Genomic DNA, 24,988 nt, shown 5'->3' on the forward strand with positions numbered 1-24,988 from the left:
TGAGATATTCAGCCACTGGATTAAACTGCATATACAATATTCAAAAGTTGCTCCACCTAAACAGTTAAATGTTTCCAACACATTGATAAATCAATCATAATTCAATAAAATAGTATAAAACTATTACTTTAAGTACATTGGCTAATATTTCTACACCTTTATCAACATATGACTTTAAAATAAATACTTGTCTGTGCGTAATATTACTTATCGAACAAGAGTACCCAAACATAATAATGAACTTATGCACACTGATAAATGCAACCATTTTATTGTAAAATTTCACAGCTATGTGCAATTTCCTTATGAAAAGGATTTTTTTCCAGTACATGTATAGCATATTATGCAGACCCTAACATAATTGATCAGTGCCCCTTTTATACAATACTCAAATATACATAAATGGCAAACAACAAACATAATGTATGTATGAGGATCATATGAAATTTATTTTGTTCTTGGATAGCTTGAGCTCTGTAATACCAGTGCATATTATTTTGTTTTCTGCAGTTTGACAAAATACATAACAATAGAAAATATCTACATGTGCTGTTCACATACATGTCTCATGTGTGGGTCCAGACATAAATAAAAGTACTTTGTCAAATGTACAGTGTAATAAAAGTCCATTCCAATGCAGGCAAAAGACTGCAACCAGATGAAACATTGAATTAGTCCAAAATCTGAACACATATCCGACATGCACACTACTGAATATAACAGTGTCTCCCATACTCCTTTATACCTCTGCTTTTACAGTAGAGTGCACAAACAATAATGAACAGAAATGAAATAAGCTTTTAACATCATGGAGAAGTAAAATAGCATAAAGTATGTTGTTTTTTTGCACCACTGTTCAAACACGAGACATGCTTGGTTATTTACAAACCCAGCAATCTAATAAAGTCTGAGTCAGTCTGAGTCAGAAATGTTTAGCTGTTCACCCTGATACAAAATGTATTTCTTATCAATCTGGTCTACATTCAAATAATTGTACTCATGCTTTTGGTTGTGTAACGTTTTCAAAAAAGAACAAAAAAACATACTATCTGAGGGAATAATGGTGTGTTCAACTTTCATCGAATAGCATTTCCTTCACGAAAACACTCACTTTCAGCACATGTTTTTTTTTTCATTTCTTCAAGGCATTAAAAGTGGATTCACAAATGATATTTCAGTTTGATATTCTCTATTGCATGTGTGTCACTTTGGCACTTGATAAGATGTAATCACTCTTTTACACTTCTTTAAACTACAGAACACAGATGATGGCCAGTCTAAATTGCTATTGACACACTTGTGTCTCTAAAGATGTGAGAGATAGAGTATGTGCACACTGAAGACAGACTACTAAGTGGCAGCTTCAGAACACAACAGGACCACCGTTAAATACAAAAGGGAAGAAACTTCTGGAAATATGAGATAATCTGATAATTAATGCATATGGAAGTATCATCACTGATACTTTATTAAATATGGCAAATATGACCAATGACCTTGTGAAGGTGGAAAAAGTGGAAATAACCAATAGTCACTGAGACAAGCAAATGTTCTTCTCTTCTGGTGGCTTGGGAACGTTTTTTTGTGTTTTTTTCCCCCCCTGAAAATATTCAAGTCTACTACTCAGAAGCTGCAAAACAGGTTATGTTGCAACCCACTAATTTAACAGATATAACAGTTTGACAGGCCCTTGTGAGAGTAGTGTACATCGATCACAACATAGAAAACACAAGATAAATAAGCTCAAGCTCCATTGACACATCAAACAAAAATGCATCTTTGATATAAATGACAGCATTCTATGTTCTTTTTTTTTCAGGGGCTATATGAACATAACATACTTTTTTTTCTCTCGATAAAATAAATAAATAAATACAATAAAGGGATAAATAAATAAATACCCCGTTACCCCCAAGTATTCTACATGGTCAATCCAGCATGATACAATAGGTCTAATATACTGTAGGATGATATACTGTAACAATGCTGAAATTACAAAATATATTCCCTTTTACGAAATTCCAAGGGCTTGACAAGTGTTTTCTTCCATTAATAATATATGTACATAAACAATGTGATTTACACCCATTCCTTGACAAATCATACTGAAGCACTGTCTCCATTTGTTGCATACTGGTGTCTATCAAAATTGTAATCTGTAGGGTTTGTAATTAATGTGTGTTACATGTTTATCATAGATGACATTTACTTGTCAGATGCTTTCACTGTGTTCTCCGCTCTCTTCACACACTATGGCATTCAGAGCTAATTTAAATGGAAAAGAAAATAAGAAAAAAATACAAAAACAAGGAAATTCTGCCTAGCCAGTAAATCAGTTTCCTCACTATGTAATCATTTACATTCTCAACGTGTTTCTTCTCAAAGAGACAGGAAGTTAGATGCTTGATAATAAGGCTTGCACATCTCTTTCAACACAAGCAGATGCTTTTTTCCCCCTTGAACAAAGCTCATTAGTTGATTTCATATAACATTTTTGTTGTATTTTGACCAATCGTTTCAATTTATATTTGAAACTGCTGGTAATGTAGATGCCATTAACACTGTTGTTTTTATAAGAACACTTGTTTCAGTTTAGGTGTCTTGTAAAAGCTTGCGTAACCAAACAACAACAGGAGTGTGTCATTATGTATATGCACGCTTTTAAGAGCAAATATAGGAGAGGTCAGGGTTGTCTATACCGTTAGCTAATTAATAGCTGTGAGGAAAATGACTAAACAAGCTGTCTGGCCTGTACGCAGAGATGATTCCACAAATTAAAAAGGATAAATCGGGCACATTTTTATAATTTCATTTTCCAATTTTCCTAGAAAATAGTATAATTCAATCTTGAATGATAATAAACAGTGCTTTTTTTTAAATATATTTCCATAGCCAACAATAGAAGACCATAAAATATGTTGATTTTTGGCCTGAAAGGTGCATGCAATAAATGTAAACCACTATGTAATAGTAAAATATATACAGTGTCTGTACAGTTGAGCATTGTCCATAAACAGCATTGTCTTTCTCTGACCGCACCTGAAAAATGCAATGTTTAATTGTGCCAACACTAAAGCTAAACAAACTAAAAATAAATTAGCATCACTGTCTAAAATAGCTCTATTAAAGTGCTTTAGATTGTGTGATATAGTAGGTTAAGTCAAAGGAAATGATGCAATTAATGTCATTTAGATTTTTCTGATGAGTGTTTGCTGTCATTTCAATTTCAATTTATTTGAATTGCTTTATACATAAGTAAATTATTTATCAATTAGCAATTAGCTAACAAAAAAAAAACTAAACATAATTGGTCACACAATCTACAAACCTCCTCATACCAGTTAAATGTAATGCTACAACTTTTGCAATGTGTGTTAAAGTTTTCAAATAAAATAACTACAATTCAGCGGGATCAAATGTATGGATATAAAGGAAATGCATTGTATCGTTTTAGTGGGTCCCCTCCTTCATAATGTCCCTTGCTGGCACAGAGCTTATGTAGAATGTAATGAGCTGTATGATAGGGCTGGGCACACACCCAGGCCTAGAGATAGAGATATGACACCCAGTAGACCAGGTTAAATAGACCAAATGCAGTGGGGAAGAAGATGCGTGCATACGAGTCTATCTTTGCGACGTGGATGTGCAACCTGCCGTGCCGCCAGGCTCCGGAGCGGCAGTCCTCGAAACAGCAGAAGAAGCTGGTGCAGTCCTTCCCGTCCAGGCACTCGTAACCGTACTCTTCGTCTCGCTCCTGCATGTGCGTGGCGTTGTTCATCTGGATGGCTGTGGCCGAGCGGGGGCGGATGTCAACCGTGGGTTTCTGCTTTTAACAGGACAAAAAGACAGAGTTAGTTAGCTACCAGAGCCCCAGTATGCCGTAGCAAAGACCTCACTGACATTACAGGGGATCTAGTTTGAGCTGCCATTTTTTGTGTCGCTTGCTTCAGTTTAACTTTAGTCAGTGAAATGCAAATTGCACCTTCAACTCGCCAATGGACCCTTTTAATGCCAAGAAAACTCAAATTGACCCGTAGCTACCAACTGTGGTTGCATTAGTGAGGATTATAGTGACACCTTTGCCTGGGGATAAATTGGGCGCTGACCAAGTTATAAAATGTTTAGCACAGTAGTTCATATTTCTTTATTTTGCAGATATATAAAGCTAGTGCTGGGCAATGCCCCTCAATTTCATTTAGATTCTGACCATAACATCTGCAGTGAAAACACTGTAGCAAACACACGAGTGCCTCACTTATTCCATGTAGAAAAAACAAATTCAATGCTCAGTGACTGAACAACATGTCATCATTTGGACCTGTATTGATTTTGTAAGCATTGTTTTTTTTTCTGGAATGTTTTATTAGGATATATTGTTAATGGCTTATTTATGGCATCATAAAGCTAAGCTTGGGGAGGAGCATGCGTTGGCAGATGTTCAGCACACAGCTCAATCATTCTCTAGCCCACTCTCACTGTCACCAAATCCCAAAATAATTAAACCCCTTTTCAAACTGTGCTCACCACTCACTGGAGGGCACATGCTATTTATTTGTGAAGATTCCCAAAATAGGACAGTGACATCAGTGAGTACGTGGCCCTGCCATTATACAGTGAGACAATTATCATTTTTTATCTTGAAAGGCCACCTTTGCACAAATTGGAATACTGGCTTTTTGGCAGATTAAATACTCTGCCCCCCTTTGGCAGAGGTTCTTTGACCTTGCTGATATATCCGGGTGTCAAGCTCATCATTTAAAAAAGACACAGCGATTCAAGCATACTCCAAAGCTGAACTTCTGAAGAATTGCACATTACTTCCGATCAAAAAAAGTGCCAGCAGCTGTTATTTAAGTGTTCTTTATGCTTATTCGTTTAACATAGGAACACTAATCTATAAAAAATACTTTGCTAGAACTCACAAACGTTTTACAACTTATATGTATGCTCTGTGTCAATCTGTTCTTTTTTAATTGCTTAATACATCACAAAAGTGATGTTTTTGACCCCATTTGTATACACCTACAATAGACATGCTTGCTGAAATAATACAAAAAATGGTCATTGCAGTTTTAGTTTGAACATAACACTATCTGCTGTGCACATGCATCCTCAAACAAGCTTTAAATACATCAATTGAATTAAACTGTTCATCCCCACAATTCTATTCTTGCCCAGCACTAGTGCACAAACCTGTGGTCCCTTTGAAAACGATACATAACCACAAACAAAACAACATACGGGTTATTTTCAGCCTATTTGTCCTTAATTATTAACGGACAGTGTGTTGAGGTGGGGATAAGCAACAAATACAAATAAAAAGGTTATGACTCAGTTCTCAAGGGGATTGGTTGCACTTGAGGAAGCGCAGAAGGAGCATTAACAGCATCCTGCCGCATGGCCTGGTCAAGCTGGGCTGTGCTGTGTCGGTGTTAGCAAAAACAAAATAAAAGAACAACAAAGAAACAACACAGTGGCATTGGCAACTTTAACTGGCTGAAATTAGACAACCTCTCATAGAAGGCAGACGGCGGAAACATTCATTAGTGGAGGATGCCCTTGTTATCTAGCTTAAGTTAAATATGTAATGGTTGTAGACTCATGTCTTTGCTGGAAATCCAACTGATAATATTATTCCCCCCAGTAAAGTTTCTATGAGGACCACTATGTGAAAAATATAATCTTGTCTTGTGTGTTAGGTTAAATGTAGACCTTTGATTGCTACCACCCTAGATGCTTTTTAGGTGTTTAAAGATTAGCATGTGTTAATGTTCTGAATGGACCTCCAAATCTAATTTGACTTAGCACAGTGCAGGGGGTTGTCTGTTTCAGTCTGTTAATTCTCTGCAGCGTCAGGTTGAGAAGCCCAACAAACACACAGGTATAGATTTACTGGCAGGAGAAGGGAGAGGACAGGAAGCTTTTGCAGCGGCTGCTGGGTCACTGTGGTTCCAACAACAACAAAGAGTGAGACAGGACAGAGGGAGCCAGAATGAGTCCACACTGGACCTGTACTATAACATTCCTCTGGATGCTTATTTTCATTTAAAAAAATTGAATAAGTACGTCTGGCTGGCTGCCCCCGCACTGTGCACTGCAGAGCGCCCCTTTTAATGTCATGTATGTACAGTTAGAATGCAGGTAGATAAAGAGGGAATAGAGAGAGGCGTATCTGCTGTGTCACAGACAGAAAAGGCAGTGAGGTGCTGGGGGATCAAAGAGCCAACATGCAGCAGACACATGCAGTCAGACACAGGCAATATACCTTTGAGGAAAAGATCCGGAGGAGCTTTTGTCCAGACAGGATGCAAAGAATATGTGGAATTGAAAGAGAGTAACAAAAAAACAAAGAATCCATGTAAACAGAGGACAAAAAACAGCGATAGAAATATACACAGGATAATGTGTGAAACTTACAATCACTCTGTCTAAATCAATAATGAAAAGAGAATAAATATACAGTAGAGGGACAAACATGTTACAAACAGACATAGGAGGAGATGCATGGTGGGAAACATGTATCTCACATGATTACGCCAGCATTACCTTCGGAGAAATATTACAGATACAAAACTATAATACAGTGTTCACTCCTTGTGCTTGTGACATCATTACGTTTAAATTCGCCTTACATAGCAGCTCGTTGACACATTTGGTTTGTGACATTTAACAGGCGTTGTTGTAACATATGCTGGTAATATAAGATTTTTTTTTTTTTTTTAAATCACATGGCTTAACAGAACTAAGAGAAACATTTCATTTATTTACATTTCCTCGATGACCTTTAACATTTCATGAACGTCAAAAGAATTTCAGTAACAGACCTCCTTCTTATAGCATACTTCCTCCTTACTGCATTTTAACCAGTGAAGACCTGTAAAAGCGCCTCTGAGATGGCAGACTGGCAAACACCTTCCACTTCATTACTCATTCATTCGTCCATTGGACAGTTTCACCATGTGCACATCCTTAGTTGCAGAGGCTGAAACTAGAGTGCCCCACTTTCCACCAAAATTCCAGTTCAATACTCCGGTTTACCCGAGCACATCATACTTAGAGGTTTAAGATTTGATATCTTCCAAGTCCGTAGAAAAGTCATAACTTCAAAAAGAGATTTCAGTAACCCTAAAACATTTTCTGACTTAAAACACTAAACTTTGTGCCATTAAGTAGACTTCAAGAAGTAGACTTAAAACGATTGTCATGCAGACATTCATATGTAGAACCATAAGCCACCTCTAGCTGATTAGGGACAACTGCTGGTCTTGCTGTTGAGGGTTAGCGTTCTCAGCTTCGTAAGTGCTCATATGGCGAGGGATCATGGCTCTCCAACATAGCTGCCATGATCTCTTGAGGGATTTAAAAGCTCACATGACTACTACTCTCCTGTCACGTGACATTGGTCTAAATTACAACTGTAACTGTAACTGGATCAGGAAAAGGTTGGAGCTGCACGCCTCGCTCATTGAGTAATTTGTGGGCTGGCCCCTTGGGAAGATACTCCCTTAGGAAATCAGTGTTTCTCTTTTTTTCCCGAAGGCTTAATCCCTGTGCTGCTATAAAGTGGGGGGGATGGACAGATGCAGGACTTGACTTTTCACCTAAATAAAGGATACTGTAAACACTGCAAATATATAACACACAGGATTAACCCAACATCATGGTAAATACATTACAATCACTTGTAATTGAGCAATGTTTCTGTCAAACTGAAACCTAAAGAAAAGAAATCCTCACTGAAATAAACTCACCGGGTTTCTCTTCTTCCTGTCCTTTTTGGCGCTCTGCTTCCTGTTGCTGACAAAGTAGTGCAGCGTGCCATACTCTATAAGTGCGGCGAAGACGAAAATAAAGCAGACTGACACAAACAGGTCCATGGCGGTCACATAGGAAACTTTCGGAAGGGATTTCCTGGCTATAGTACTCAGCGTGGTCATGGTCAGCACCGTGGTGATGCCTGATAATGAGATTGAAGACAAGAGAGAAAAATTAAATCAGCTCTGAATCAAGAAATGTATGAATGAATGATACTGTACTCTTTTTGCACTGCACTCAAAAAACTAAAACGATGATGTACTCAATTTAATTGGTGAAACATTTTTACACTTAAAAATATTGAGTCAATCTTAAAGCTGTGAAATCATTTAAATTTACCTTATGAATTGAGTAAATGTAAGTAAAAAAATCAAGTGGGTCTAAATAACTACATTTAGTACCATAACATATACAATTGAGTAAATATAATTAAAATCCTAAGTCAATGCAATAGTAACCCTAAGCCAAAACCACTATTTCTTTTTAGTAGATATCACTTAAATGCTAGGTAGATGTAACTGAAAAGGAGACTATTATTTAACAAAACAAATGTGTGAAATTTACTCGATGTTTTTAACTACATTTAATTAAAACTGGACTATTAATTATATAAATATATGTGTTACATTTACTTATTTTTTTAACTGTATTTACCCTTTACTCCAGGAGTGCTTTACCTGAGGTCAATACATCTGATAAAACCAAAAGAGCAATTGTACACATTGACATTTTAATTACATATTTATTGTTCAAATTTGACCAGTATAACACATCACATTAAGTCTCAACCTGGTTTAGTTTGCATATTACATTTGTAACAATTAGGGGCTGTTCTTGACAAAATACATTCTTAGTCGACTAACACTCGTACACATTTGATGACTAATCGATTAAATCAACATATTCTTCACAAAGAATCACACAAAAACACCACTTTAAATCCTTGTGTTTACCAGAGATATCTATGAGGGTCCGTTAGGGACATTATTCAGAAATACCATTCACATACACATGTGAAGCACTCTCACACACACACAACTGAAACCAAAATAATTTACAAACATATGTAAAAATCTCTCGCACACAAACAATCTCTTATACACAAATTAAACGCTATCATATACACATGAAATGCGATTTCGGTATGTTGTGTGAGAGGGATTTCAGTTGAAATGGAAGTCGTTTAAAAAAAACAGCGAAGAAGCGCAAATTTTAAAAAAGCGAACACAATATTATGTCCGTTTGCGATTGTTCCATCATGTCTGCTCAGCCGCATGCACAAAGCTGAGGCAGCAGCGTTGTTAAATAATATCCTGGCCTCAACACCATGTATCGTCCCTCTTCCCGTCCCGCGGCAGGCAACGGCCCACTACAGCTCCCCTTAGGAGAGACTGTGCACCCCGCTGAGGCCAGGATATTATTTAACAACGCTGCTGCCTCAGTTAAGCTTTGTGCATGCTGCTGAGCAGACATGATGGAACAATCGCAAACGGACATAATATTGTGTTCGCTTTTTTGAAATCGACTTCCTTTATCAACTGAGATGCCTTCCGTTTCAACTGAAATCCCTCTCACACAACATACTGAAATCGCATTTCATGTGTATATGATAGCGTTTCATTTGTGTATAAGAGATTGTTTCATATGTGTGAGAGCGTTTCATATGTGTGAGAGCGTTTCACATGTGTATACGAGAGATTTTTACATATGTTTGTAAATGATTTTGGTTTCAGTTGTGTATGAGAGTGCTTCACATGTGTATGTGAACGGTATTTCTGAATAATGTCCCCAACGGCCACTCATAGATATACGTTTCTTACAAATAAGTCATTCACCATGAAAAAAAATACATTAAAATATTACTAATTGACTAAAGAAATCTTCATCGACCAAAACCACAAATAAAGTCAACTAATCGACTAAGAAGGGAGAGCCCTGGTAACAATGGCCAAGCTATAAAAACGATGAGCTGAATTGAGCTCTGCATATAACTAAGCGGTCCTTTTAAACACGGGTAAAATGCAACAAGACCAATTGCAGCAGAGAAATCTTAGCATCAATGGAAATCTCAAATTTGATTATTTAGCAATAAAACTTTTAGGCATTTTATCTAGCTTAACTTTCAACCAGGTATATTTTTGCCAATGAGCATGTGAACATTTCCATTGAGCTATGGGAGCAACGGGCTGAACTGAACTCTGCATATGACTGAAATGCACCAAGAACAGTGACACTTTACAACAATACCAGTCCAAAATGCAATTCAATCAATGGAACTCTCAACTCGTACCTTTTAGCATCTTGCTGAACAGTAGTCGGCAACTACATATGCAGGCAATTTTTCAGTCTCTGAACCTTGGTTGAAAGGTTGCCAGGATCCAGCTCCAACAGTAGTTTTTGGAATACCTCAAAACTATATTTGAGATTCTTGGGGTATCTCAGATCCAAGGCATAGGTTAGTCCCAACAGATAGCAGCAGGCTCTGCTAAGATCCCTAAGACTTCTGAGGACAGGGATGCCCTCAATCACAATCCCTACATCAGTAGGTTCATCGACTGACCCATCTTGGTTCTGCAGCAGGTACATCTTCATCACCTCCTCTGCCAACTCCTCTTGTACACTGACAGGTGCATCAGCAGCATCCTGCAGACATTGAAAAGATAACTGGTTAGTGCTTACTTTCAGCCTGCATGTTACAAGACACACAACGAGCAATTCCTCACTGCTCACTCACTATGTATGTTCATGGTCATCACAGTCATCCATGATTACATTATTTAAAACTTCAAAACTAACACTGTTAAAAATCCTGAAAACTATTGTACTAACTAGGGCTGCAGCTATAGAGTATTCTAACGATGAATTCATTAATCGGATAATACATTATTTTGCTTTATTAAAAGAGCAATAGTAAATATAGAAAAGAGAAAATAAGACCGGCCTCTCAAAATGAACAACAAGAAAAATCCACATTGTTATTGTTTAAATTGCATACAATAATATGTCAAAACTAGACCCATTTAGTGCATTAAGTTTTAAAGAACCCATTTTCTGAAATGCAAAAACTAATAATTATTGTTTTTTTATTTCAAAGAACTCAAAAAAAAAAAGTATACGTCTTCTGGGCTACACATATAAGGGTACTATAATTGTAACTGATCACTGCACATCTGTATCGGCCTCGGTCTTACCTCTGTGCCACGCTGTCTGTCTGCTTGACTGAGTGCGTGTATGTCTGTCCCACTGCCCGATAATTTTTAGTAATCGAGTTACTTGAGGAATCATTTCAGCCATAGTACTAACCTCAAAGTCCTTGATCAAGGCACTCGCATCTTCTCCCAGATTCCAAAGGTACCGTGCTTCAATCGATAGTGCTTGAGAAGTGACCCTTTCGCTGAAGCCACACATGTGCAGAGCTTACATTGCCATCCCATAAGCTGCAACCTAAAAAAGTGAGGATAAATAGTGTTATCACATGGAGGGAACAGACTGGTTTAATGCTACTTCCATTTACCTACATACTTTTTGGACTAATATGTTTTATCATACAGAGCTTTAAAAATGAAACCCAATTATATTTACTCATTGATGCTAATAATTACATCTACTCCAAACTATAGTTAATGGAACATCTACCGTAATTGCACAAACATTTGGAAAACAGTCAATAAAAACGATTGCAGTTGCAGTGTTCAGAGCCAGGATCCTCAATTGCAGGAGTAGTATATAATAATTAGTAACAGTTTGTATTATCAAGTCCTAGATATTTGTATATAGTCACTGTTTATGTTTCTAACAAGTGCTTCCTGGCCTTTGCACTCAAACATGGTCGAAATCAAGGTGCAACTCATTTAGCTTATTCACCGATTTCTTAAACTTGTATAAAGCAAACTAATATGTTGGCAACGTTGTTTCAGTGTTTAATAAAATAATGAAATTTACCTCCTCTGTTTTGTTATCTTCGTTCAACTTCTCTCCGTTAGCGCAGTCGGTGCTGTGAAACAAATATTGAAAATATTTAACATGCTTCACAAAATAATTCAACTTTACTTGCGCTAGCCATCATCAAGTGTTCCCTCATAAATATGACAACACATAAGTTGGGCAGGTAGGCCACTCCTCTTAAGAAAATGCAATGCCTTATTATAATAAAGATGAAACAGTTTCATAAGCATATAGGCAAGACTAGTAACAGCTGCTGGGCCGCGGATGCAGTAGGCAGACGTTATCTGAAATCACTCGCACGATACAGTAATCACCCAAATAAACTAATAGCCACCTTACACAAACAAGGTGCATTTATCTTTGTATTATCCATACTTTTATCGGCGCTTCTACAAAAATCAACAATATAAGTAATACATTTACACAAACAACTAATAGTAGATTAACTACATTATTCAAAAATGTACAGTAACTTTGGATAATAACACGGGAGAAATAAACAGGGTGCTCTCTTTTCCTCTCTCCCTCTCCTGACAGCCCGTCAGTTTAGTCTCATGCAGCTCGCTAATCCAGTAATGAGTGACCCAAAAGTAAAGAATAAACATATTTATAAATAAGTTCGGTTACTTCCAGAGGTAGATAAGATTGCTAAATGTGTTAGGTCTAACTTGAAGCGTGTGCTCTGCTCACCGGTCCCCTCACAGCGGCAGAGCTGCAGGTGATCATGCAGAGCTGCGTGTCTCAGTTTGCAGAACCTGATCACTCTCCCGATTATACTTCACTCGTGTTTATGTCCATATCGATCAGATCTAGCTAGTTTTAGTTAATGATACGACTGCCTCCTTATCAGGGATACCTAAACGATAAGCGTTGCTTAGTAACCGGGTGTGGCGGCAAAGCCCCCTTCACAGCCTGTTCAAGGCGAGACTGTTGCTCCGTTATCCCGGCATGGCGGGACATGCAGACACACATATTCGCCGGCGCTGTTGTGTTACACGTCAGGCCGGCATGCTGTCTAATATCACACACTGGGGCAGCATTATGCTGGCATTGCCTGGTTAAGTATTAAAAAGTCGACGTAATGGCGGATCTTCTTTACTACAGCATTTCTGAATAACAGTGTAAAAGGGGCTTAAAACAAACAGCTAACTATGCTACATACAGACAGCTGGTTGATTAGGTACTTAAGACAACAACTGCGGACAAAGCAGGTGCTAATGTTTCTACTTTTTACTTGAGTAAACGTTAGCTTCACTTCACCTGGTTGACTGTGTCCACCATGCGTGTGTAGAAGCGGACAGAGAACTAGCTAGACCTATGACAGCATGGCTGCAAGTGTGACAGTATTTAGATAATTACACACCATAAAGTTGTATATGCACAAAGTCAGGGTCAATATTTCATTAACTTTTGCTAGCTGGCTACTTACCAGGATTTGCAGGGAGTTTTCCTGGTGGTTCTCGTCGTGGTGTTTTCTTGCTTGTTGCGGTTGCCACATGTGGCGCAGATAGAAAAGTAGATTTCCCATGAGCACACTGCATTTGCGCGCGATTGTTAATGGGGTCCACTCATGACATTTTAGTGTAATTTACTCAATTTCTTAAATTGTTGTTAAAGATGAAGAATATTGATTTGGAATGAGTAATAATTGCTGTTCCTGAAACTGATCAGTATAATTAGCCAATTCTCAAATATTTTGACTGAAATTTGCCAAAGATATTAAGGATATCTTAAAAATATAATTTGTTAGTCAAATACTCATTTATTTTCGTGTCATCAACTTAAATGATAGTAATAATTTAAGACAAAATTAACTGTTGGATTTGTAAGCATTTATTTTGGTATGTCCGACTCAAACAATTACTTTGGTGATATTTAGAGATTTTATTAAGGTAATATAGCTTTTTATTATTGTGATATCTACAAAGCCACTGTTTTAGTTTTTTGAGTGTGCTACATAGAGTGCAATGGTTTGTCATATCCACAAGTTGCTTTCCTTTTCAGAAGCCTGATATATTTTGTATATTATAATGTCAAAAAATGCAACACAATTATAGTTACATAACATTTATACACGCATTTTACTTACGCTCTTAAATCTGTCCTGATGTTTTAATTGTTTTTAAAGATATGATTGAATAAATGTCACAATAAGGATATTCTCCTCAAAATAGTGTCATAAAGGAAGTAATCTGAAACTGGGAATAGATGTTTTTTAATATTTTGCATTGATTGCATCCTTTTTTGTTCAGTGTGTTAATTCATTCATCAATGTTCTCATACATTTTTCAGCCCAATAACCCCTTAATGTTTTAGTGTAGAAGGTACATTTTAAATTTTGGAAAATATAAAAATTGCTGAATTAGAATTACAGCCTCATTCAAATTGAACCGAGTTGCATATGTGAAACTCCATGTGATGAAAGCTATGTCAGATCTAAGATTAATTAGAAAAAGTCATGCTAGAGGTTATCAACCAACTGATTATAACTATATATATTATAATATATATATAAATAAATAAAAGAGGTTTAATGTTGGCTTTTGAACTGAAAGCTCTTGCTGTTGTTGCTCCATGCGGATGGAGTGAGCAGCTGTTTTTACTGTCCCTATGATCCACGTACTTTACTGGTTTAGCTGCCATTGACCACCACACTGACATACAACAATTCTTTATCCACCATCTGGTTACACTCTCCCATTTGACCCGCTCTATTTGTCTCTAATGATGATGTAGTTCTAGGCTGGGTTATGGCACATGACTAGTAAATGCGTTTATAAGTAAGCTGATACACCAGACTGGAGACAGCACACACACACAAGCCGAACACCAACAAACAAGCATTAACAACGCCGCCTCTTTCCTTTTTAAATCGACCATACTTATAACAGGATTTGCCTTGTATACGGGAGATGATTTATGTCTAAATGTAACACTGAGTGAAAGACATCAGTCTGCGTCATGATTAACATTGCAGTATTATGAGTGAATTGATATATTTCTGGTTGGCATTGAAGGATTAAGAAGTATGTCATCTGCATTAATCCGTTCCTAACCACCTGGCTTCCTGTACCTCCGACTTCATCTTTCAAAGGAAATTAAGATTTTGGACTCTTGGTACAATTTTAGCAATGATTTTATGTTGTTATTATTTCAGCCGGAAATCATGTCAGGAGCTGCATTAGTAGGAGGAAAACAAAACAACCTATTTTGAGATGGATTAATGATGGTCAAAGTGAGGATCATAGTGGGATAGAATATGGGCTTCTGCCTGCAGGGATTGCTTTACATTCAGTTATGCTCGCTAATGATCACATCACATTGACTTGAGGTCAGGGTTTAGAGCCTTAGGGGGCCGAAAGATAAGCTGACTAAGGAATATGTATGTTACTGCACCATGAGTGAACTTCTGAGGATGTCCACTGGATGCCAAGGGCAAGTTCAAAGCTGACGAATATCCTTAAAATCCTCAGTCTTGCCCACTTTTTCATTCAGTGTCCACTTATTGCATTCAGTGAAGAGGCCACCTGCATCATTATTGTGCTGAGGCTGCATCTCTGCAACTTCCCTGCTGTACTGCATAATTAATGCCTCATTAGGCCATGCATGAAAACACATGTGCCAGGATAGGCTCTTCTAATCAAGATGGTCTAGATTCCTAAGCAGCTGCCCTGTCTCAGAGGGGGGAGAGAGGAGGAAGATGAAGGGACGGCAAAACGAAAGGAGAGAGCAGTAGGAAGCAGAAAACTTAAGCCGACTTATCTTTTGTATTTTGGTGGTGTATGACCACCACAGGGTGCTAGTTGTGTTTCTCAGCAGAGAGTAATCAGGGCTAGGCTGCCTAATGAACATCAATGCAGCATAAGTGTGTTCGGGCTAGGTGGACTCATTACAAAATGAAGTAGAGCAAAGGCTCTGTCAAGAGCAGTAACAGAATACATGCATATTGGGTATAAAAAGGGTTATACAAGTAAATGTAAAATTCTGTTTTAAAATGTTCTGCTAACTGACTTTTACATGATTCCAGCATGTACAACAAATGGTCGACAGCTTGCAGCAAAACAGGTTTACTTTATATTTACCCAATGATGTCCTGGCAGGTACTGCGTCCTTGTTGATCCAGAATGAGACCCATGAGAGGACAACAATGAGGGTGCATGGGATGTAGGTCTGAATGGTGAAGTATCCCATTCTTCTGCTCAGGTCAAAGAAAACGGTCAGCACCACATAGTCACCTGGAGAGAGAGAGAAATAACAGGAGAGAAAATTGATAAATGAAGGGCAGGTGTGACCAAACATAAGGGATAGAAGGTTTAAATGCAGGATATACATGATTTTAAAGTGCAAACACTGCATAGTAATTAGCCGTGAGTATTAATGTTCACAGTCCATACTAGAAAATATGAATGATCAAACATGTAATGCACTGAGAAAGTCAGTGGCACATTCACTTCCTGTAATCAAAACATTCTGTCAACACAGAAACACAGAGCTAAGCTTAAACAAACTGCTAAGTCACGGGCTGATCAATGCGTAATGTTGTGTAACCAAAAACTCCACAGCATGTTTGCCCAAGGCAACTGGAGATCTTAAATGAAACAGAGTGTTTCAGAGAGCAGGACTTGCTTGAATACACACGATCACACACACACCCTCGTCTCCTGCCAGTAGTTAGCTCGAGCATGAACACTAGCATCCAGCTGATGATGAGCCCTCCCTGGGCTGGCTGTCTGACCCCAGCAGATGTTCGGTGTTAGGAGGTTGAGGTTAGCTGAGTCCAGATAGCCCTAACCCTGACAATACGGATCATTCAGCCTGCCTGTTTAAAATGCATTCTAATCATGAATGCGTGCACCTTCTTGTACCACATGCAGACACAGTGTGCTTTCAAAACACTTGCAAGGAGAGGGAAATAAACAAGAACCAAACGGGAGGATTGACATGTACAAGAACAAACGCACAATTCCAGTCCTGACAGCTTGACAATGCAGCAAAGCCTGCCAATAGTTACTGTCCTCTATAGTGGTGTGCCCATGTACCTGCCTGTCTGTTTCCCTTTAATGGCAGCTCACTGCTGGCCTCCAGCTAAGTCAGTTGTCTGCTAATTGATTAACATCAGACTGTTAACAGTGTCGGAAACCTCCGCTGGCCTCTCAGTGTGGAACGTAACCTGCAGGGGGCAAACCTACTCTCTCTCAGCCATGTATCGGATGTGTGTGTGTGTGTGTGTGTGTGTGTGTGTATAGGCACCTACCGCACAAGGAGTAGTCACTGCAGCTGTGGATTCAACAGCTGGCTAATAATCGTCCTCATGCGCACAACACATACTGCCGTTTATTGAAAAACAGCCAACATCTGTGTGTTTTTGTGTTAATCAGCGACAGAGAGGGAAAGAGATGAGACTGTCAGTGTTTATTATGTCTGTGAACATGTTCACTCCGTGTGTGTGTGTGAGTGAGTTCTCGAAGTGTCTGGAGAGGGACCAAGTATTTGTGATTCATCCCACCCAGCACCTCTGTTCACCCACCCATGCATAGCATCATTAAATAAACCAAGTGCAATAACCCCAGCAGCAGAACCATAACTGTTCATATCGCCATGTGTGTTTTCTGCTGATGCAGGCAGGTGCATAGTGAATTACAGTGTGCCGCCTTGGTTTGTACGAGTACGGAAAACACAAGCATGCTTCTCTCAGGGATCTCGCAGCCCACTATTTTGTTTTTATTAACATTACATTAGTGAGGGCCCAAAACTGAGACCCCTGACAGCAGAGAAACTGCCTGTTAATACACTTATTCCAGCTCGGTCAGCAGCACAAAGCCTTCTTCACATTTCCTCGGACCCTTAATGATAATGGGATTTCCACCACAGGGGTGAGGTCGGATGGTGAAACACCCTCCTGCCGTACGCCTCTCTCAGTCCATTCTCTAGTTTCATTACAGGCCACAGCCCCTGCCAGGAAGACTCTTTGAGGATGTGTTATCGACCTCTGCCCTCCTGTCTGGCAGGCTGATGTATCTGTTTCGGCCCTGCCATTAGGAATCTGTAGTAACGTATCAGTTTGTTAATGACTTCCTGATTATACTAAAACAAAAATGGTTTCCAGTTCCCTTCCTGGTTTAACTGTGTGGTTGGGATATCGCAACATAACTGCACGGGGGGGCAGGTTGGTAAATGATCCAGACAAGTAATCCCACAACAATTAGTGTGAACATGTTACATTACAGTTTGTTTGCATGGTTATTTTTATAAGATTGCCTGCTGGAGTGAATTTTTAAATCAAGTTCTGATTGTGTTTTCGGCTACCTTTTACATTATTCTAATGGAACATAATAAAAAGGTATACAATCCTGGTGAAAACTAATGCAGTCTTTGTTTGAGGGTGTAGCAGTACAGTATGTGCTCATGTGCATTGCCACTTCTAAGAGATATTGTAATACCCTTCACATAGGAGCTTCAAATATTAATACCATTTATAAAAGCACAATATGCAGCTAGCAACTCTGAACAATATATACTGTTTTCTGTTAAATAAGAGTTGAACAAATACAAGTCGAATCTGATTGTTATTGCTTCAAAATTAAATTATATGAATTTGTACATTTGTGTGTGTGTGTGTGTGTGTGTGTGTGGTGTGGTGTGTGTGGTGTGTGTGTGTGTTGTGTGTGTGTGTGTGTTGTGTGTGTGTGTGTGTGTGTGTGTGTGTGTGTGTGTGTGTGTGTGTGTGTGTGTGTGTGTGTGTGTGTGTGTGTGTGTGTGTGTGTGTGTGTGTGTGTGTGTGTGTGTGTGTGTGTGTGTGTGTGTGTGTGTGTGTGTGTGTGTGTGTGTAGGTCGCTGTTTATTTCACATAGGACTGCAGCTGGAATACCAAAGCATCCAAGCCTTCGTGCCGGCTTTCCTCCTAATGGGAGGCCTCAAACTAACCTCAGATAGAACTCCCCATCTGTCAACGCCAGAAGATGAGGGCGTGTTCGCAAGAGTGGTCACACATCTTCACAAGGTCTATAGAAAGCTCTCTCTACAAACAACGTTACCTCTGAACTGAAATGTACCTACTGTTTGTGGATGAACGAGGATTATAAAGAAGCTTTCATACATGAGATGCTATGATCTTACTGTAGTTTGCTTGTATCCATCAATGCCCACATCTTCTGTGATCCTACAGACAGCTTCAGTCATTACTCCTTCAATTCTACAAGTTCATTTCTCTGTTACGGCTTCTCATTCAGCATCTTATCATTCAGCGTCTTATCTAGGGTTGCAAAGGGGCGGAACATTTCCGGTAAGTTTCCGGTAAATTTCCATGGGAAGTTAAAGGTGGGGTAGGTAAGTTTGAGAAACCGGCTCGAGATTCACTTTTTGTTATATTCCATGGAATGCTCTTAACATCCCGATAGCAATGAATATCTTAAGTGCTTTGACAAAAAATCCATAAAAAAATGTCATCTGTGGAAGCCGTAGTACTGTAAAAAGCACGACCAATCATTTTAGCCTGCCCGGCTAAAATAACTGGATGGCCTACCTGCCTGTCAGCCTTCCATCTGTGCACAAACTTATCTCGTGCCCTCATTGGTCATGTGCACGTTCGTGTGTGTTGGAGGAGGGGCTCTATAAGGAAGTGGGAGATTTTTTCCGGCTGTGTATTTTCAAATTCTAGCGCACTCGTGCTGGTTTCTCCAAAATGACCTATCCCACCTTTAAGCTTGGGAATTTTCCATGGGAATAATGGGAATTAATGGGAACTAAGTGGGAATTGAGGGTAATGTAATCGAATTGTATCATATCCAAGCATAAATATAAACATTTTGTTTTGTCATAAGAAAACATCCATGCAAAATGATACAATCTTTTGTTTTCATTGATGAACAAAAACATGAATGTTGAGTTAAATATTACTTCTAGAAATCATCTGTGCATGTGATGGACAGTGCCTGTAGGGGGTGTGGTCTCATTAGCCATGCAGTAAGCAGTGTGCTACAGTATGTGCATGTGATTGAGGAATGGCATCTGTTTGTTTTAGTTAGATAGATTATGCATATAACATATACTTTCCCCAACTATATTTAAGTTCCCTATGAAGAGCCAACCTTCAATTTAGAAAATGTATTCCCATAAATTCCCGTTTATTCCCTTAAATTCCCGTTAATTCTCATGGAAAGTTTCCATCTTTGAAAATTCCCGGAATTTTGTAACCCTGGGTTGCGGTCGAATAGTCCATTTAGCTTAGGAACCTTCCTAACGGAGTGAAATGACCCGGAAGTCCCTCAGTGGCAGCCATGATAAGTGCCGTTCGAATTCTCTAAATTAAAAGGAAAGGAGGTTTCAAACTTCCTTTATAACCTCCTTTAGCCTAGGAACCACTGGACCTCCCTAACCGAAAGGAGAGGAGAAAATGCTGCCCCACAATGCCTTGCGGCCGCGGCATTTGCCGTCACACAACAGTCGGCCGTTCACGGAAACAACCGATTATGAAAGAGAAATGATATCATGAAAGTTACGGTGCTTATTAAACATTTTAAAACGTATGTGGTAAGTTGCCAAAGTGCTTTGTTTTGAACGTTCATCAGTATTATAATCAAAAAGAGAAATATGAACGTTAGTTTTTACTGAAATGATCAAATAAAGTCAACATTTCACAGTCTTTACTGAGCTGTGTGGGGTTTGTTCAACTTTTAAAAGATGTTTGAATGGTGATATACACAGTGATAGATGTTAAGGACTAACGTTTATAATAAATACATTTGTATTGATTTTAAGATCTTTTCATACAATCATACGTATTGGGATCATTTGTATTAATGTGGACCGGAGGGAGAGGGTGACGAGCATAAGTTTCACTTTCCTTTTTTATTTCAATTCCAACTTTGGTCATGAAGAATATGTTTCTCTGTTGTCCCCGTTCATAAAGCATAAAACAACAGCATCAGAGCACGGTGCAGAGTCTCTAGATGAGTTTACAGTAGTCCCTCGTTCTTATTAAACATCCATGTTGTAGTCCGCTGTATAGAAAACTGTAGTTTCCATAGTTTCCCCACAGCAGCAGACGCACATTTATGACCTCCGCTGGCACATCATAAACACGTCGGATAGTGAAAGTGCAGTCGGATTCTCTCAAGTACCGCAGTCTCTTCTCCTAAATCCTTTTGAATTCTCCTATCCACTATCCCTTAACCCCATGACGTTTCACTCCGAGGTCAAGGAATAGACGATAGGGATAGAACTTAGGAGCTGTTTTTTTGGAGTATTCGACCGCAACCCTAGTCTTATCTTTCTACTTTGTTATTAAAATTCCTAAATGTTCAAATTTCTCAAATCCTATCATTCTATCTCTATAATTACATCGCTTTCTATTCAATCTGCTTCTTTTGTGTTTATAATTTGTGAATTAAAAATGCTGATGACAGCGGGGTGAAAAATCAACTATGCAGACAATAGCTCAAAACTAGTGTTTGCATTAAGATATGGTTTGAAGTATTTTTATTAGGATCACATATTTCCTCTGCAAAAGTGATTTGCTACAAGCTGATGTAATCTACAAAAAGCAATACAAACTTGGCGGGGATGATCATTCATCACAAAACAGTGTTGCTTTGTTGTTAAAAGCCGCAGAGACAACACACTCAACATAATTACAGACACACAGCAGTAAGAGTACTCTAGAGGAAATACACAAAATCATGTCTTATTATTATTATTATAATGCAGAAATTGTTATAACATTCTGTATTTGACAGGAGAGTAATGCACCTGAGAGAACTAATGTTGATCCGATGGGGCTGTACATTATTGCACAATGGCCACAGGGGAGTCCATAGGAAGGAAATGGGCTAATTCAGGATTGCTGACCATGAAGAAAAAGAAAAAAAACTGTCACTTGGGAATATCATTCTGCTGGCAGCTAGGCTGTAAATTGGTGTGGATATGGATGGGCAGGAGAGACCTGAGGCACATGCTGGCCTTCCAATGAAGGGAGACGAAGCAGACACATTGCAGAGCGGCTGACAGCCTGTCTCACTGAGCTCCTCTCCTGTCAAGGGTCATCTATATCAGAGCTGACAGCGGATGTAATTGTGCATGTGTGTCTGTGTGTGTGTCAAAGACAGAAGCTTTGCTATCGACCATGGTCATGCCATGGCTGGGCTTCCGTAGGGTCAACAATACTTACAGAGGATGTTAACTCACCACTTTCTCTGACACGACTAGGGGCAATATGCCAGTGATTAACTAGTCACTTTTCTTTTCTTTTTTTTTTTTCTCCACAGGCTGCTGCAGCTATTCCAGCCTGTTGGCGGGTGGCAAGATGATGTCAGAGGAAAAAATGCTCAACATTGTCTCGGTGAGTAACTGTGGGAACACAGCAGCATGATTAAACCACAGACAGGAGTCTGCCGAGTTTGATTGCCTGGTTGTTAATGTTCTGTTGAATGTGACACAGAAAGGTGATTATCCCTCTCTCAGATGCACTAATGGCTCTCAAATTATTGAGAGCAAGGCAGTTTATAGGATTTATGACAGGTTGTAAGAAACTGTTTTCCTTGCCATTATTTTAAGAGTTTAGTAGACTGTGGAAAAGTTAGAAAACCACGTTTCAAATTGAAAATTGAAAATGTTAAAAGGTGCCACTTTATGGCCCAATTGTAATTTACTGATGCCTATTACCAAAAAATATATAACAGAGCGTTTAGACCAAGACCATGGAACTGTCCAATCCCCGGTCCAGCTACGACTACCATCCAAAAAACACCATGCTTTGTGATGTAACATCCTATTTCAGGCCACAAAAAATTCTTGTTTATTTCTTGTCCTCACCTAAGCTGTTTTACTTGTCAACAGAAGTTTCAAGACAACATCATTAGTGAGTTTATTTCCACCCCGTTGGATAATTAAAAAAACGAGGCAAACGCATTCACAAGCTTTTTCAGTCTGTGTTCCAGCTTACCTTGTCTAAAAATGGCTTCATTATTTCCTATTCACACGCTGAGGAGAGATGCTATTCACACTGGTTACATAAGCTCCAAGTTCTAAGAATCCACTCTCACCATCTATTCTCGCCATGTTTAATATATCTCCTCTTTTTCATTTTTTAGACCCATTTTCTGTTCCAACTATTTTGGCTGGGTGAGAGGAGTCTCTGAACAGTCACGTCAATGATAACTTGACCTATTTTAGCTTATTTAACAAGTACAGATAAGCTGCCTACAATTAAGATGAAATGCAGCTAAGTAAAAGTTAGGAGAGGAGAATGTAGTGCAGTGTGTGATCATCATAAATGTCCTGATAAACACAGAAGACAAAAAGCTTTCTAGGGGCGTCTTGGTAGTTCATATGTTAAGATGAGCAATCGAAGGAGAAAGATGGACAATATTTGCAATGGTTTTCGGTATTGAAGGATGAACATTAATTTGTTTGGAATACAAAGAAGAAGTGCTAACTACTTAGCTTACATTATAATAATCACACTTTCTCAGTTGAAAAGCCAGTAGAGTTCCAAACAGATAATCAAAGGGCTAGAATGTCACACGTTGGCTAACTATATATTGTTTTTTGTAACAACTGAGTATCTATCATTTGCCACCACAGTCTATCATGCTTGAAACACATCCTCACTCGCCTCCCACATGCACCTTTAAGAATCACATCAACTTTGTGATTGAATGCTGTGATGTTCAGAAACAGTTGAACTGTTAATCAGATCAATCATACAGTAACATCAACTTTGTCCAATTTCATTATAATGCTACTTTAATTAATCAGAAATGCTGTCAGATTAAAAAAGGAATGTACAATTACAAGATATCTCTGGGGTGATTTTCCAGTCCTAATAGCATACTGTAATGGTCTTTACAATAGCAACAATGTCATTTAAATCTAAATTCGATAGATGAGCTCAGACAAACGCTATGAGCCAAGACAATCAGTCCCCACTTCTCTGCCATGGCTTAGTGCTATTAAAGATTATATTTTTGGATCTTTGTTTTTTAAGCTTTGAAATCAAATTAATCATATTCAACTAAAAGAATGAATTGCCTCAAACTACAGCACTGACGTAGGCCTGTGCATATTCAGAGTATGTTTTATTTTAAACACCTCAATAATAACAAAGCTTTTCCAAAACAGCACTCTCAGAAAAACACAGTCATGTACACTTAAATAGATAAGCCTTATAAACAAATGTACTGCTTTTTTCTTAAATTCATTCATGCATGATACTAGATATCAAGCATGAATATTAACAATGCATCTCCAACTAATTCATGGACAGTTTAACTGAAGTTAAACATTTCCAAGATTAGATTACATGAAATGCCTTTTCCAAATAGGCCTCAGATGTATTAGCATAACATGCACACATAAAATGCTATTTTAAAAGCTTCACAAGGTAATAACATGTGCCAAACATAACACATAGTCATGGATTCTGCAGAGTTGTAATATCACAATAAAACATGTTTGTTAAGTGGTTGCTAATGTGAAAGGTGATGTGCTGTACGTTGAAACAGCGTTTTCTATTGGATTACTAAAATTCATCCTCTTATGCCATATGTTAACACACCAGACAAAGGATGTTCCACAACTACTCTCTCCATTTTTCTTATGGCTAATTACTTTGAAACCTTGGGTTGCAGAATATTACGTAAGGCCAATAAGCTGAGTGAGAACAGTATCTGGGATCAAACTTTATTATAATTGATTGAGCACTGAGGACTTGGCCCAGAAACAATTACTGCTCCACTGAGTGGCATCAACTTTGAGCACATTTAGTCTCTAAACCAGCTCTGTACGTCTAAACAGAGTACCAAGAAGAGGCTGTTTATTTAGCATGGGCATGCAGAAGCGTGCATCTACAATGCACTTACAAACTCTTATTCAGTTGTATTTATAGCTGTTGGAATATAATATTTATAATATCCCTCTTTCTGCAAATATCTTTGACAAAAGAAGCCTTTTTGTTTTACTTTGCAATAGCACTTATATAATAATTAACCAAAAATACTGTATACTTTCTAAGAGCTACTACTCCTGCTACTAAGCCAGGGGTCGGCAACCCGCGTCTCTCGTGCCGCATGCAGCTCTTTAAGTCCTCTGCTCTGGCTCCCTTGAGTTTAGACAAAAATAAGAAGGAAATACAATAAAAGTATTTGTAGGACTATTTAAATGTAGTTGCACGGTTGAAAATGTTTCGTATCTTGTATTTTGAGGTGATACTATGACACATAAATAAAAAACA

The 24,988-nt window shown here is 38.4% G+C and overlaps 1 protein-coding gene and 1 long non-coding RNA gene across 4 annotated transcripts in view; both read right to left on the reverse strand.

Annotated features, from left to right (window-relative positions):
• Positions 1 to 255: 255 nt before the first annotated feature.
• The window catches only part of gabrg2 (gamma-aminobutyric acid type A receptor subunit gamma2), a 57,247-nt gene continuing 32,514 nt past the window's right edge, over positions 256 to 24,988 (reverse strand). The window contains exons 7-10 of one of the 2 annotated variants that reach the window (XM_034140434.1): positions 15,843 to 15,995; positions 7,752 to 7,957; positions 6,266 to 6,289; positions 256 to 3,823 (exon numbers count right to left, since the gene is read on the reverse strand). In XM_034140434.1, the coding sequence (XP_033996325.1) occupies positions 3,545 to 3,823; positions 6,266 to 6,289; positions 7,752 to 7,957; positions 15,843 to 15,995 (662 nt within the window). In that variant the 3' untranslated portion in view covers positions 256 to 3,544. Of the gene's footprint in view, positions 3,827 to 6,265; positions 6,290 to 7,751; positions 7,958 to 15,842; positions 15,996 to 24,988 lie in introns of both variants that reach the window. The other variant, XM_034140431.1, reaches the window with a different exon arrangement.
• On the reverse strand, positions 9,559 to 13,230 carry LOC117490657. Of its 2 annotated transcripts, none has more exons than XR_004556689.1 (4): positions 13,190 to 13,230; positions 11,758 to 11,809; positions 11,119 to 11,259; positions 9,559 to 10,458 (listed from the first exon to the last, which is right to left on the reverse strand). It is a non-coding gene; the product is annotated as an uncharacterized LOC117490657 (long non-coding RNA). The 2 variants fall into 2 exon arrangements; XR_004556690.1 differs by having other exon boundaries at positions 13,021 to 13,220.

This window comes from Trematomus bernacchii, unplaced genomic scaffold (genome assembly GCF_902827165.1).
Source record: "Trematomus bernacchii unplaced genomic scaffold, fTreBer1.1, whole genome shotgun sequence".
NCBI classification, from domain to species: domain Eukaryota; kingdom Metazoa; phylum Chordata; class Actinopteri; order Perciformes; family Nototheniidae; genus Trematomus; species Trematomus bernacchii.